Below are 16,378 nucleotides of genomic sequence, written 5' to 3'. Positions count from 1 at the left end.
ACTCAAACATAATACGTGCTGCAAAATTCTACAACTGATCGACGTTAGAGATATAGGTCTATAGTTCTGCACATCTGTTCGACGTCCTTTCTTGAAAACGGGGTACACCGCTGCGTGAAAGGGGGGGGGGGGGGGTCAAGTTCCTTCGCATACTCAGTGTAAAAGTGAACTGGTATCCCATCAGGTCCAGCGGCCTTTCCTCTTTTGAGTGATTTTAATTGTTTCGCTATCGCTCTGTCGTCTATTTCGATATCTACCATTTTGTCATCTGTGCAACAATCAGAGCTGGTTAAGACATTACTACTTCAACAGGTGGCTCAGCCTCTGTGGCTTAGGTACACCTGTGACAGGGCTGGAATAGGAAGTTCGGGGTGGCCGGGTTGGGCAGACATAGCAGCTGGGTCATCCACGGAGATACGATCCTTGTAGCAAGGGGTTGGGATTGGGATAGGGGTGGGCTAGGATGTTGTGGACATTTGATGGGCGATGGAACACTGCTTTAAGAGGAGTGAGAAGAATATTGGGTAGGATGTCCCTTACGTCAGGGCATGATGATAGGTAATCAAAACACAAAGCTCTGCAGCACCTGGAGGAGCATTCGAACACCACTTCCATAAGTTATCTGACCTGCTGACATCCTGCTACCAATCCAGGGACAACTATCCAACCCCTATCCTACCCAGAATGTTTCTCCTCATTAACACCTCATTGCGCCCAAACACAGCCTAGCTGACATTTTCAACTTGCCTCGTCCCCCAAAACTCCCTACCATTGCTCCACCAGATCCAGAGCCAAAACATTCCCATGACACTGTTGTTATCCTGTCCACAAAAACCATCAGCCCCACAGAAGTTTCATCCTTATACAAAGCCCTCACCTTTAGCACTACACCCCCCCCCCCCAATCCAACCAAAGCCAACCTGATCCCAACATTGAACCCTGCCTCTCCCAGTTCACACCATCATCCAAGCATGATTCACTCCCCCCTCCCACCTAACCATCCACTGGTTACCTTCTGGGAATTTCTTACCTCCAGCTTGGCCTAACCATCATTGCCCAGGTTCCTTTCCCAGAACACCAACCTTTCAGCAGGAGAAAGGACAGCCATACACAACCTCAAAACAAATCCTGACATAGTTATCCTACTCGCAGCACTGTTCTTATGAATCACAGTGACTACTGGCACAAAGCCTCTGGCAATTATCTGATTCCACCTTCTAAACTCTGCCAGTGTGATCCCATTCCAGAAGTCCAGCATAAACTCCAATCCCTGCTTAAAACCTTAGGCCCTTCCCAGAACCTCTCCCCTGAATCTATTTCCCTCCTCACCCCTATGACACCTTGCACACCTATCTTCTACATGCTCCCCAAAGTCCACAAACTCAACAATCTTGGGTGCTTAATTGTGCTGGTTATTGTGTCCCCACTGAAAGGAAATCGGCCTTCATTGATCAACACCACCAACCAATTGTCCGTAATCTAGCCTCACATGTCACATACACCAACCACTTCCTTCACTGACTCTCCATCATCTCCACCCCTTAAAATCCTGGATCCCTACTTGTTGCTGTTGATTCCACCTCTCTATACCCCAACACCCCTCATTCCCATGGTCTTACTGCTACTGAACACTAACTTTCCCAATGTTCTTCAGACTCCTAACCCACTGCCTCATCCCTTATACACCTTACTAACTTTATCCCAACTCACAACTGCTTTGAAGGGAATGCACATGAACAAATCCATGGCACAGCCATGGGCACCCACATGACACCCTTCCAAGCCAACCTTTTTATGGGCCATGTAGAGGAGACTTCCCTAGCCTTCCAAAATGCCAAACCCCTAGTCTGGCTCAGATTCATTGATGATATTGTCATGATCTGGACTCATGGCCAAGAAGCCTTATCATCATTCTTTCATAACCTCTTCTCCCCCATCTGCATCAACTAGTCCTCCTCAACCCACTATGCCACGTTCCTGGACATTGCTCTCCTCCTCTCTGATGCCTCCCTCCACACTTCTGCCCACAATAAACCCACCAACCACCAACAGTACCTGCATTTTGACTGCTGCCATCCCTTCCACACACAAAAAAATCCTTGCCGTGCAGTGTGGGCTCCCAGGGATGGCATATCTGCAGTGGCAAGAAATCCCTGCCCAGTATCCCAATATGCTGAGGGTCTCACCAGGGCCTTCAACCCTCCACTCAACAGTTTCCACCTCCTCTGTCCTATCACCTCTTCTCTATTCTTGTCTTCCACCCTGTTTGTGTGTCAACGCACCTGCCCATCTTTCCCCCACTCCTCTCCTTTTTTGCACTATCTCTCCCCCGCCTCTCTCCATCCCCCCTCCTCTCCCAACCTCCTTGCCCAACGGCCTCCCGACACTGCACCTGTTAGCAGTCTAATTCTCCTTCTTTTACCAATATTTTGAAAGTGAAAAGTGTAAAACAAGGTGATTAACTGTTAACATTCAGCATCATCAGATAATAAATTTAAACTATAAAGACTTGAGGGTGCAATTTCTATCCACAACCCATCAGGCTTTTTTTATTATGGCAGTTCATGTAATACATCTCCTAGGCTGATTGTTGTGGGGAAAAAATGTTGATTTGTAGTTGTTTTTGTTTATAAGTGCTTCATTTATTTGTCGTATATAAAATGAATGTTTTTTTTTAAATTTCTTTTTCAGGAACAACAATTGATCTGTTCCGTGGTAAGGCCGCTATACGTGACCAGGAAGAAGAGAAATATCCTACACAACTATCAAAGCAGATAAAATTTGGACAGAAGTCACACGTAGAGTGTGCTCGATTTTCACCTGATGGTCAGTACCTCGTAACAGGATCCGTGGATGGTTTCATTGAGGTCTGGAATTTCACCACAGGAAAAATAAGAAAAGATCTTAAATACCAAGCACAGGTTAATGAAACATTTCATGAAGTTTTATTTCTTTTTTCATGTGCTTAATCCATTTTAATTACAATTCCTCAGAATGGTTTTTAGGATTTGCAGTGTCATCTACCCAGTGGTGGCTCACGAGTATACATTCTGGGTGTTCACAAATTTTTAGATTCAGAAAAATTTGAGTGTGTGAAATTAACAGCATCTGCTGTGTAACAGTTATTAAGATGTGTAACTTAACTGACAAATGAAAGAATTGTTTTTGTGGAATTTTGTTATTTGTACATAATTAAGTACAGTTTAAGGCAATACTGAAATAATATTTAAGCTTTCACAATTCTCCGTTTCGCATTTTTGTGTAAGTGGGAGTTTTTCACATTTTTCCATTTTTTCAGACTAATGTACAAGATTCTTAAGAGATGTATTAGTTCACGAATTTACTTCCAGCCTGAAAAATCTGATATTCTTACACTGCACCCACACAACAACTTGTGCTAACTGTACACTTCCTTGTTAAATGTTTGTTGGTAGACAACCTTATTTGATTTCGTCACTCTCTCAATCAAAGGATCTGTTCTCAGCATCATAGTGTACGCTGATATGCAACTTCTTGGCAGATTAAAGCTGTGTGCTGGACTGAGACTTGAACTCCAAATCCAAACGCAAAGTGCTACTTGTGGAAATGATTAAATTCAAATATTAATGTATACCAACATGATCACTTGACTAAAATACAAATTAGACACTGACATCCATAAGGACCTAAAGCACACACTGTCAATCCCACATTTAAATGAATATCACAGAAACCAGTGAGACAGCATTTCTTGAGTTTTCATATACAAAATGTGGGCCTACAGCAAAGATAAACCTGACCCACCATAAGATCAACAGATTTCAGCAGCATGAATAAATCTTATAAGCTCACAATATACGGTGATGTGTGTTGGGCCCCTATGATTCTCACAGAGCAAACTCCCCATTGCATCCCCTTCAGATTTAGTGGTAAAATTGCCCAGTGAATAGCCCGTCAAAAAAGTGAAGGGCTCAAGCTTAACAAGTGCAATATTAAGCGCACATTAAGAGGCGTGGCGTCGCAGCTAAGTGGTCACGGTGTTGTACTGTAAAGCGGACAAGGAGTGTTCAAAACTCTTTCGTACCATGTGTGTGGTTTCTTTCTCTCTCCTTTCCCCCCCCCCCCCCCCTCCCCCCCCCTCACAACATTATGAACTGTCCATTCTCTTTCTGTAGTCTTGGCAGCCGTGATACTGTTCGTTGATACAGAATACGTACTATTCATTGGTACAGAATACGAGTCACAAGAAAATGTGATGACTAGTGATAGCAGGTGAGACCCGACATAGACATCTCACAGAAATGAAAACAACAAATAAACGGGTGTGAACTATGTTACAACAATGGAATTCAGGAGCCAGAACTTCCAAAATGGAACACATCTTCAAAAACGTTAAAAACATATGTTTTGACAGAGCTCAGAGAAACTGTCTGATTGTGAAACAATTTTTGTAGCTTATGTGACAACCTATTATATTTTCATCATTTGCTTGGGGGTGATCGCATTCACATTCATATGAACTCCTAAATCGGACAAGGAGGCATATCTCATTCACTTACCAGGCGTACAAATTAGTTGCGTCGGTAAGAGGTACCTATCATATGACACACGTACTGTCACTAATGCCGTGTGTGACACACCAGATGTGCGGTAGCGTTCTCGCTTCCTGCGCCCGGGTCCCCGGGTTCGATTTCCGGCGGGGTCAGGGATTTTCTCTGCCTCGTGATGACTGGGTGTTGTGTGCTGTCCTTAGGTTAGTTAGGTTTAAGTAGTTCTAAGTTCTAGGGGACTGATGACCATAGATGTTAAGTCCCATAGTGCTCAGAGCCATTTGAACCATTTGACACACCAGATGTGATTACCAGTGGAGGATTCGGTCAACTTGTTGCTTTGTCATCAGACGTTTGCAGTTCCCATGTGAAAGCCACTTCCTTTTGGCTGCTAATACAATAGTTGTGCAGAATGTACTGTCATTATAGGTCACTTCCTTACACCTCGCTTTTGCAAACGGACATTATACCATGACACAGACACACATTTGAATGCAAAGAACAGTGGTAAAAAAAATGGCACTGGGGGATTTGATCACAAGTCTCCTGCTTGGTAGTCCAACTCTGTGACCACTTAACCACGACGCTATCACTCTTTCAGCTTGCTCTAGATTGCACTTCTTTTCCTTGGACCGCTCACTGCGTTTATTTTGCTTTTTTTGTTTACAGTTCAGTACACATTCCTGTTTTCATGCTTGATCTGTGATCAGGTTTTGACATCCTGTCCACTGGGCCTCTTATCACAAAATTTGAGGGGGGTGTGGCGGGGAGTTTCCCTTGTCAGTGCCTCAGATGGATGCTGTATGATAAAATTCATAACTTACTATAGTAGAACTCTTTCAGAAACCCACAAAATAGGTTTACTGTTAGCACAACTTTAACATATACTGGTGACTGATCTAATTGGCAATATATCACACGAGTTGTGCATTCACAAAAGCTCCTTGAAACATGCACAACTGAAGGTGTGCTCGTGACCCTGTTGCCAAGTTTCACGGAGTCTTGAGAAGCAGTAGTGTGGTAGATTTAAGATTTTCAGATTGCAGCATCTCTGTCATGTTTAACATCATTCAAAGAAAAATAACCAATAACTCTGCTAGATGTTGAAAGTTAGGGTGTTCACATGCTCCTATGCTCTTACACAGCAGCTGCCGCTGCACCTACCATTAAGATAGTGTCAACAGCTTCAGTGCGATTTGACAAGCTGTTTTGAAATGATTACAGGTTTCCGACAAGGTTAAGTCATTGGTTGCTGCAAGTGTTTCGGTACCCTGTGTGAGCATGCTTGCAAGCCTGTGACACTGCCATGATCAGTGCTTACCTATTTATTTAATGTGGAAATGCAACTTAGCAATGGTTACTTCAGAGTGAACATAAAATGAGCTTAATTGTTAACAAAAGGCTGGTAGATGAGTTTGGCATTGTTGGGGAAGTTGGTTGCAGGGTAAAGGGGCAATAAAATATAGTAGTTTGACTTGTACTGTTATTAATTCAAGTGACATTTTTCATTTTCAGCTGGATAACTTTAATATTGGAGAAGTATAAGAGACGTGTTCGTATTAGTCACGTGGTCAGGTTTATTTTATAACAAAGTATGTTCTCTATGTAAAGCCCCCATACATGATTCTGATAGCCGCAAAAATTAATCTAAAGTAAACCAGAGACAGGAGGAGCTTTACAAGGCTGGGCTCTTATCAGGCTGGATTAATAAGACAGAGAGAAGAGCCAACGAAGTTGACACATGTAATCACAGGATTTTTCACCATGCACAGGAAGCTTACGAAGATGCTCAACAAACTCCAGTAACGTATGCTGTAAGAGAGAAGATGTGTTTCACAGAGAGGTTTACTGCTGAAATTACAAGAGTGTGTCTTTCAAGAGAGTAGAGCCTCATGTTACTTCCTATAGCATTAGTCTTGTAAAATGACAGTGATGAAAAAATCAGAGTAATTGGAGCTGAAACAGAGATTTATCAACAGTCATTCCTTCTGTTCGCCATTTGCAAATGGAGCAAGAAAGGAGAGGGAAAAATATTGGTTCTAGAAGTACCCTTTGCTCTACAGCACAAGATGGTTTGTGTAATATACAGAGTGAAAAGTATTTAAACCGACAAACTCTGGGAGGTTGTAGGGTATATCGAAAGAAATATTTTTCCCTAATGTCATTTTTTCCTATGAGGATTATTTAAACCGGTGGAGGTCATATTACGCTCTTCAGTTGTTAGAGGCCGTATTACGATCTTGAGTTGTAGGCACCTGCTGTCCACCAGTGTAGTAGTGCATTGTCTCTGTTTACTAATGGGGCGATACACCTGGAGTTGAGTACATTGATATGGTTGGTGCGTACTATGTAGTGCACCACAGCGGATGAGCTGCACAGTGGGTTTATCAACAATAATATCCTAATCACTGTATCCTGCATCATACACCTTTGCTGCTGTGTCCCAACGTCTGTGTGAGACCGGGTCATTTAGTGGATTGCCTGGACAGGGACGCCATCGCACGGTAAGAACGCTGAAATTTGAGGAAGCTGTCATGCAGCATGTGGAGCGGGATCCTTCAATCAGCACTCGTGCAATTGCACGTAACATGGGGACGAATCAGACGAATTTAAGAATAATCGTTCGAGAGCAATTGTTACATCCATTTCACTTACAGTGTGTCCACAACCTGGAACCAGTTGATTATCCACCCAGAGCATAGTTTTCGCAGTGGTACCTGGAACAGTGTGAAATGCATCCTACATTTCCATCCTCTGTGTTGCTTACCGATGAAGCAACGTTCGGGCGTTATGGAGTCCTCAACATGCACAATTCGCTCCCTACAAGACAACGCATGTGGTTCCAACATGACGGGGCACTGGCACATTTCAGTCGCCGTGTGTGTCGATTCCTGGACCGTGGATTGGCAGGTGTGGTCCTGTGACATGGCCTGCTCGATACCCAGATATGTTCCCTCTGGACTTTGTGTGAGGGGGAGAGATGCGCAACCTTGTTTACGCAACTTCTGTTGCATCAGAAGAGGATCTGGCTGCCCGGATAGTAGCAGTAGCAGTAACAATTCAGGATACTCCTGGGGTTTTTGCCCGTGTCAGACAGAACATGATCCGACAGTGTAACATTTGTGTACGTGTCAATGGAGGCATGTTTGAAAATATACTGCAATTGAAATTGGGTTGTGTTAATGTGTTGTCTCTTGGTCATAAAAACATGGAAAAGTGTTTGTTGGTTTAATTAATTTGCTGCCAGAGAAATCTTCCTCTACCGGTTTAAATACTCCTCATAGGAAAAAATGACTCTAGGGAAAAATATTTGTTTTGATGTCCCATACAACCTCCCAGGGTTTTTCGGTTTAAATATTTTTCACCCTGTAGATTCAGGTGTAGATCTTACATTGTTAGTTTCAAGATAAATTATCAGTAACAAAAAGAAATCTTTGTGCTGCAGTTTTTGAGTATGTTACCAGTCCTTGAACATATCAAATAGCTCAACAAAAAAGTACAACCTGTATATTTCTGAAAGTGTGTGGGTGTAGAATTCAACCAGAGAAGAAAATGAAAAAGTAAGCCTTATATAAAAACACTTACTGTGAAATTAAAACTAAAGGACAAAGTCAGTTGGTTTGAAATCACCAGCTGGTGGATAACTTTGAATACCTTGTTGTTCCATTTTATGCAGTGCAACACCCTTGGATCCTTGTTGGCACATCGTACCAAAGTGATCCAGACATTGCTACTCGGGTCTGTCCGTTACATTGACTGTCGCTTACCTATGGTCACACAGTGTGTGAGGAAGGCTACTGCAGTGAAGTTCTATGAGTTTCAACTGGCCCCAGGTATCCTAACTGAGATGATGGTACCTGCCGTCTATAGAAAGATTTCACCAACTGGGTTTGGTGTGCCTGTACATCACTCGAATGTTGACTGCAGGGCTGAACAGTAGTTTGGAGGATCCTGTCCCACTATTGCACAGTCATCAAATAACCCTCTGTAGCAGCAAGAGATGTCTGATGACCATATATGATACTAGCCCAAAACATGGCTTACCCATCTCCCTGCTGAATGCATATGACTGCGAGGGTGAGATGTGCCTTGGTATTTGGCTGCCTACACAATCCTGTAAAGTGATTGTCAGGTTATCAGACAAATCATGCACTCACTGATGAAGAAATCTGACAGTATTGACCCAGGTTTGATTCAACATATTCCCTTGCCCACCTTTATGCGTCACGGTACAAAGAGGTTTGTATTGTTCTTTGTAATGGGTTCCTAGAGACCAAACTGATCATGTAGAGAGAGTTGCTAACTGACTCGGTCATCACAACCCTCCTTGTTGTCTCCAAAAGACAGTGTGAAGCTGTTTTGCATTCTTCTCAGACTACTGTGAGTTGTTACTTGTAGGCAGTGGTCGTCAGTTGATGTCGTTGGCTGCTGGAAACCACAATGGGCTAGATCTTAAAATTTTGTGCCTCACAATAGTGGTCAAATGCTTGAATGGGGTTGCTAAATTGCATGCTGATTTGGTTGGCAACTTTGTGAACTGAGATCCCTTTTCGCCATATAGTGACACTCTGAGACGCGTTGCCAGACAGAACAGTGCATACACAACCTGTATTGCCCTGTTCACAATCGGAGCCACAGCAAGCTGCACTGACCTACATAGAGAATGCTGGTTTACTTTTACCGCCTATGTAGTGATTTCCTGTATTGGAAAGAGTATTGAAAAAGATTAATCTGATAAATAAATAAATAAATAAAATGCAAAGTATGAGGGTGATGCGAAACCATATAAGGTGGATATCTTATATATTTTGGGTTTGGTTACCAAGGTATCAAAAAATTTAGTTATTTTATTTTATTTTTGCTGTTGTGATCTATTATGTGCTGCATTTTCATCGAAAATTAAAACTTACTATATTGCATAATTGACATAATGATTTTTCTGCTTCTTTTTTATTGTGTATAGTTTTCAGACAACACTTTTGAGATAATTTCATTCAGAGCAACTTTGCATAGCATATTGTTTTTGATGCAATAAACATGTATGACACTAATTGTAGTGTATAAATTATAAACACTTAATTGCAGATTTTTGTAGGAATCAAAACTTTTTATTCACGTCTTCTAGGGCTCAACCAAATCATTAAGTCCACATTTGCCCAGTTAATAAATTAGTCTTATCATCAGGAGTAACAATGCATTTGGTAGTCATAGGTTAGCTTAATTTATCAAAAAAGTCTTTCCTGGCCATTCTGTCAGTCACATTACGACCTTGGTGACACTCCCACAATTCAATTCACCCCACAGCACCGTATTCAGATGGCCTACTATTCATCTTCGTTAACTGTCAGGATGACACTCGTCATGAATCAGACCACTGGAAAATGTGGGTGCTAGAACTGTGTTTGGAAGATGTGTAGGTAACTGTTCCAATAAATGCCACAGGTGTTTGATGCAGTTGGTTGTCCCCAGACGTGTTCTTTTACCAGCCAGAACTGCTCAGCTGAGCTCTACATATGCTAGAATGCCTGATATTAATTTGACATTTATGTCACATATTAATGTCCAAGGTCTCTTGGCAGTATAATAGATGTACATGTCTAAGTCAGTGTAATCAAAAGATACGGCCATTTAGGTCACATATTTTGATATTTGCAAACACTCTCATTGAAACCTGTTGACCTGAAATTGTGAAATTTTGGCAAGAAGGAAGGTATCACAGTACAAGTAAAGAAAAAAATCTGAAAATTATTAAATTGTAATTGCCAAACAATGGGAAATCCAGGAAGGAATGTAACAATATTATGAAAAGGAAAGTTGCCACTCACCATATAGCGGAGATTGCTGAGTTTGTGTGTGTGTGTGTGTGTGTGTGTGTGTGTGTGTGTGTGTGTGTGTGTGTGTGGTGGTTATTTTTGATAAAGGCCTCTCTGGCCAAATGCTTGTTGGTGACAGTCCTTTTGTTGTGCCTATCTGCGGCTCAGGATCTCCGCTATATGGAGAGTGGCAACTTTCCTTTTCATAATATTGTTTAGTTGTAATTATATAACACAAAATTTACTTTTAATGTAAATGGATAGATAAAAAATCTACTCACCAAGCAGTGGCAGGGTAAGACACACACTAAAGGATTTAACTTTTACAAGCCTACTGCTCCTTCTTCTGGCAGAAGAGCTGAAGGGGAAGGAAGAGGGGTGAAGGAAAGGACTGGAGAGGTTTAAGGAATGGGCTACGGTTCAGAAAAGTCACACGGAACCACAAGTCAGTGGAGACTTACCGGACAGGATGAGAAGGAAATATGTTTTTCCCTTTTTACTTACATTGCATTCATCATCTGTCAAAAGCATAATAGAAAAATATTACTGCAGGAAACATGAAATGTAAGTTGTAGTCATTTTTAGCAAGTAAATAAAAAATAATTTATTAAGGGGAGTTGGAATGCCCTATCCCGACAATGTTAAATTTAGTGACTTGACTTCCCTGTATTTCAGGAACCATTGTAGCCATTGACATGAAACTTGTATGTTCTGAGTCTACTGAAGTACAATATTTGCATTTCAACCACTGCTTTCGGAAACACAATTTTTTAATTGCACGGTTAAAATTTCATGTACTTTTTTGTATGTTATCCTAAGGAATTTTAATTATAGATAACATTATGTTCTTCTTTTAGTTCAGTAGACTCAGGATATGTATGTCATTACTCCCTGAAAATATGAATACTCTATTCAAAGTGGTTTTTGAGAGTCAGGGAAAAATGCAACAGAAAATATAAATTTTCAGGAACGGCTTCTAAAGTTTCAAAAGACTGTAACTCACTTAATATATGCTTAATTTTTTGTTTTTAGTCACTCAGAAGCACCCTGCACCATACTGTATATCATCCTCTTGATCTGTTTCCAACTTTTTTCTTCTTTTCTTCTTTCTGGATTCCGAAACCTTGTACAGCCATTAAAGTTCTCTGATGCAGTTTGCTCCAGGATTAATTCCGTTATGCTGTAGCCCTTTCACCCTACCAATGTAGCCATCATTAAAAGCAATACTGACCCCCCACTTTAGTGTCTTTATTCCAACAGAAACATTTTTAGGTAGGTGAGTCCATATAAGATTATTGAACGACTCACTGGGATTTTGAGTCTGACCATGCAGACACTTCTTCAGTGATTCAGTATTTGCCAGGTCTCTGTAAGTAGGTTTTATCATATCCGTGACTGCTGCTGGGATGGAATGTTTATGGCTGTATGGACTATTTGAGTTCTGTGTATTGCGGTAATTGCACCATGAATAAGGTCCAGGAGGGCAAAAGTGGTGTACTGGTTTTTCGTCAGTTCACAGTCTGGAAGAAGGTAGCCCATACTGCCTGCTTCATTTTCAACAAATCCTCAGTATTATTTCTAATGGCCATCCCATAATACTGCTGTGACATGACCAGCACATTCCAGTTTTGTGATAATCTTCTCACCATAAGGCTGAGTGGCTACTACACTGTTATATGCTTTTGAGTCACTATCACCTAAAAAGTTAGTGTAACACACTCCCCTTTTATTCAAGGATCGACTAAAAATTTCAATAGCTGTAAAGGTCTCCATACCACCATTTGTTCCTTCATAATTTCTGTCACAGATATGCCCTTCTTCATTCCCTGATTTACACTTATAACAATGTTTGGTTAAAATCTGGAAATCTATTACCTTTCCAGTACTCACACTGGTGACCGTAGCAACAGAATTCTTAGAGCTGTAGCCTCAGTTCTGCCAAGTACCATCAGAAGCTACTGGTATGTCAGTCATACCATCATTTATTTCAACAGCTTTGTTTGGAGCACCCTTCATTGACTCACATGCAACAGATTCCACAGCAGCTCCAATATATCCTGCATACTTGTCGATTTTACAAGGTGGACATGGCATATTCATCACAGTACACATTGTTTCTGCTGCAGTGAGTCCTTTGCCAATAGCTCTCAATCCATAAAACCACCTAACATTTACTTCAAAATAATTATCTTTACACTTATCAGAATTCTCAAATGAATGAGTATATTTACAACTGGCACAATTAATGATAAGTTTTCTGGCTAGACTAATTGACTCTCCACATATTTTAGAACACACACATTCACCTAACGCCCTTATTAGGATGTGTAAATCTATCAGAATATAACCTAACCTATCATTTACATCAATCACATTAGTTTTGAGAAAACTGTGTATCACAACGTTTCATTTTAATCTTTGAAGCACTATTGTGTGTTTCTCTAGATGCTTTCAAGTTTGCCTGTACTTCATTGTCTGTAACTTCACACGCCACATGTTGAACACAGTGTTTCCCTTTATTCGTAAATCTATTACCATTAAACCCACATTTCTTAAAAACATTTCATTTTGGCGTCATACTTTACTTTTTGAGAGATTTACCAATCTATTGTCACTTTTCCTCGGAAAAGTGTTAACACTTTGACATACAACACGTGTTTATACTATGAAACGATACGATACTGCTTTTGACAGTGCTACCAATACAAACACATAGTTAACCTTTATAACACAACAATCCACAGCCTTCTATATAAAAAATTACCGATTTTATTAGATGTTGAATTAATACAAGTAAATATTTTAACATTTTCAAGCGGTGTACATTATATTTAAAAAAATAAGATAAAATACTTCCCTTGTGAGTTTATAAGTGATATATATATATATATATATATATATATATATATATATATATATATATATATATATATATATATATATATACCTAAAAACAAAGATGATGTGACTTACCAAACGAAAGCGCTGGCACGTCGATAGACACACAAACACAAACATACACACAAAATTCAAGCTTTCGCAACAAACTGTTGCCTCATCTTCTTTCCGCTCCCGGGATTGGAATGACTCCTTACCCTCTCCCTTAAAACCCACATCCTTTCGTCTTTCCCTCTCCTTCCCTCTTTCCTGATGAGGCAACAGTTTGTTGCGAAAACGTGAATTTTGTGTGTATGTATGAAATCCCCAAACCACCTTCCCTACCCTCTGGCTCCTACCCTTGTACCCGCCCCCCGGTGTAAAACCTGTCCCATGCACCCTCCCACCACCACCTACTCCAGTCCTGTAACCCGGAAGGTGTACACGATCAAAGGCAGAGCCACGTGTGAAAGCACCCACGTGATTTACCAACTGACCTGCCTACACTGTGAAGCTTTCTATGTGGGAATGACCAGCAACAAACTGTCCATTCGCATGAATGGACACAGGCAGACAGTGTTTGTTGGTAATGAGGATCACCCTGTGGCTAAACATGCCTTGGTGCACGACCAGCACATCTTGGCACAGTGTTACACTATCCGGGTTATCTGGATACTTCCCACTACCACAACCTGTCAGAACTCCGGAAATGGGAACTTGCCCTTCAGTATATCCTCTCTTCTCGTTACCCGCTAGGCCTCAACCTCCGCTAATTTCAAGTTGCCGCCGCTCATACCTCACCTGTCATTCAACAACATCTTTGCCTATGTACTTCCACCTCGACTGACATCTCTGCCCAAACTCTTTGCATTTACAAATGTCTGCTTGTGTCTGTGTATGTGCGGATGGATATGTGTGTGTATGCGAGTGTATACCTGTCCTTTTTTCCCCCTAAGGGAAGTCTTTCCACTCCCGGGATTGGAATGACTCCTTACCCTCTCCCTTAAAACCCACATCCTTTCGTCTTTCCCTCTCCTTCCCTATTTCCTTTTGAAGCAGCCGTTGGTTGCGAAAGCTAGAATTTTGTGTGTGTGTTTGTGTTTGTTTGTGTGTCTATCAACATGCCAGCGCTTTCGTTTGGTAAGTCACATCTTCTTTGTTTTTAGATATATTTTTCCCACGTGGAATGTTTCCCTCTATATATAGATATATCATTTTATTTGGAAAATTGCAAATTTTATAGTGAGATAAAAATCCAAAAATGTGAAAAAAAGAATTTCCGTTGTAACTCCCCTTAAGTGAATTGTGTTTTATTCATCTCATGACGTACATTTGCAATCCATTTGGTTTGCATACAGGAGACATGTCAAAAATTTGTAATACAGTTACTATGATTTTTACATTAATAAATAATAGCACTACAATGAATAATAACACTATAAGGATATTTCTTGGAATATGTAACACATTGTATCCAGCTCAAATTTCCTCTTTGCCCTGCATGAATTCATCCCTCCCTGCATGTATGAACTGAAGTCCCTGCCTCACTTCTTTTTGTGTGTCTGATCTAGTTTGAGGAACTACTGTAGAGCTTTTGATATATTCTTGGAATATCTGAGACTGATATCTCGCCAGTATTGATATCAATAACAGGCAAAAATCATTGAGATTCTCAGTTCCAGATATGGATGAACTATCTACATACATAATTAAGTCCTACTTGCACTTAGCCAATTTTTTATTGCCAGAGTCACTACATTCTTGCATCATTTGGGTAGTTTTTTTGTCCTGCAGATCTTGTTAATAAACTTTGTTTTGCTGACTAATAGTATGTCATCTCCTCACTTTATCATCTCAGTCGTTATCCCCTTGCTAGTCCTCAGGTGTCTTGTGGCTTGGAAGTGTATTATGATGAAGTTTGCTTCCCTCAAAATAGACATCAAGGGGCAGTCTGTTGGACAGATGAAAATGTGCAACTTTGTTTTTTATGAGTTTGGTTGTAACATCCAGTTACGGCTTAAGATATCTAGATCAGAAGTTAGGATATCTTCAGTTGTTTTGAATGTTTTGTGTTGGCTAGCTGTTGTCCAGTTGTCCATACAGCCGAACTTCCGGGACTGAGTTGGAAGAATACCAGCTATATATAAATTAAACAGGCGAGGAATGAGGATGGATCCCTATGGTGAGCCATTATTCAGTACTTTTGCACAGTTACTGTCTTTTCCTGTGGTTACAGTAAATGTCCTTCCAGCTAACATGCTGTCAGTTACTTTTGTTGTCCATCTGTTTGGAATAAACTGTAATAATTTATTAAACAGGCCATACCTCCAAACTGTGTCATATGTTTCATTTGGTATCCTGTTTCAGTAAATGTTTTAATGATAAAACTTGATCAGTGCAGCTACATCCTGGCCAGAATCCAGCTTCAACAGGAAGTTTCTGAAAAATCACTGTACTACTCCAGTTTTGTAGAATTCTTTCAAGGAACTTATAAATAGTATGATTGGGTGATAGTTCTTTGGCTGGACTGATGGCTTGCCAGGTTTGAATATTGCTGTGATTTTTTATTGCTTTATTTTTTGTGAGGTTGGACCAGATATAATGTCTTTTTGCATAGTTCCAACAATGCAAAAGAAATTCAAGATGGATTCTATCACTTCCCATTGCCTTTCTGTGTTTAAGAGTTTTAAGAGCAGCACAAATTTCAGGCACAGAGAAAGTTCTTGAGAACTCAGGTTGTTCGTTAGTGTACTTATTGAGTGGTATATGTTGACACCTGATGTATCTTGTATGAATTTTATCCTGTGCCGGCCACGGTGGCCGAGCGGTTCTAGGCACTTCAGTCCGGAACCATGCGACTGCTACAGTCGCAGGCTCGAATCCTGCCTCGGGCATGGATGTGTGTGATGTCCTTAGGTTAGTTAGGTTTAAGTAGTTCTAAGTTCTAGGGGACTGATGACCTCAGATGTTAAGTCCCCTAGTGCTTAGAGCCATTTGAACCATTTTTTTATCCTGTGGTGCTCTGGGTGTAGACAGTTAAATGTTTATTTATCCTTTGCATCATAAGTTATTGTCTTCTGCCCAATTTATGACAACTTCACCATTTTCATTATAAGGCGATTAATTAGATTACAGTGAAGTATTGTGTGTTGTGACAAA

The 16,378-nt window shown here is 40.7% G+C and overlaps 1 protein-coding gene across 1 annotated transcript in view; it reads left to right on the top strand.

The window, feature by feature from the left end:
* LOC126416415 (WD40 repeat-containing protein SMU1) overlaps window positions 1-16,378 on the top strand; it is a 104,730-nt gene that overhangs the window by 51,642 nt on the left and 36,710 nt on the right. The window contains exon 6 of the mRNA XM_050084133.1: window positions 2,692-2,921. Coding sequence (XP_049940090.1) covers window positions 2,692-2,921 — 230 coding nt within the window. The remainder of the gene's footprint in view (window positions 1-2,691; window positions 2,922-16,378) is intronic.

This window comes from Schistocerca serialis, chromosome 8, assembly GCF_023864345.2.
Source record: "Schistocerca serialis cubense isolate TAMUIC-IGC-003099 chromosome 8, iqSchSeri2.2, whole genome shotgun sequence".
Lineage (NCBI taxonomy): Eukaryota > Metazoa > Arthropoda > Insecta > Orthoptera > Acrididae > Schistocerca > Schistocerca serialis.
The sequence above is the reverse complement of the archived record's forward strand: the minus strand, read 5'-3'. Positions and strand labels throughout refer to the sequence as shown.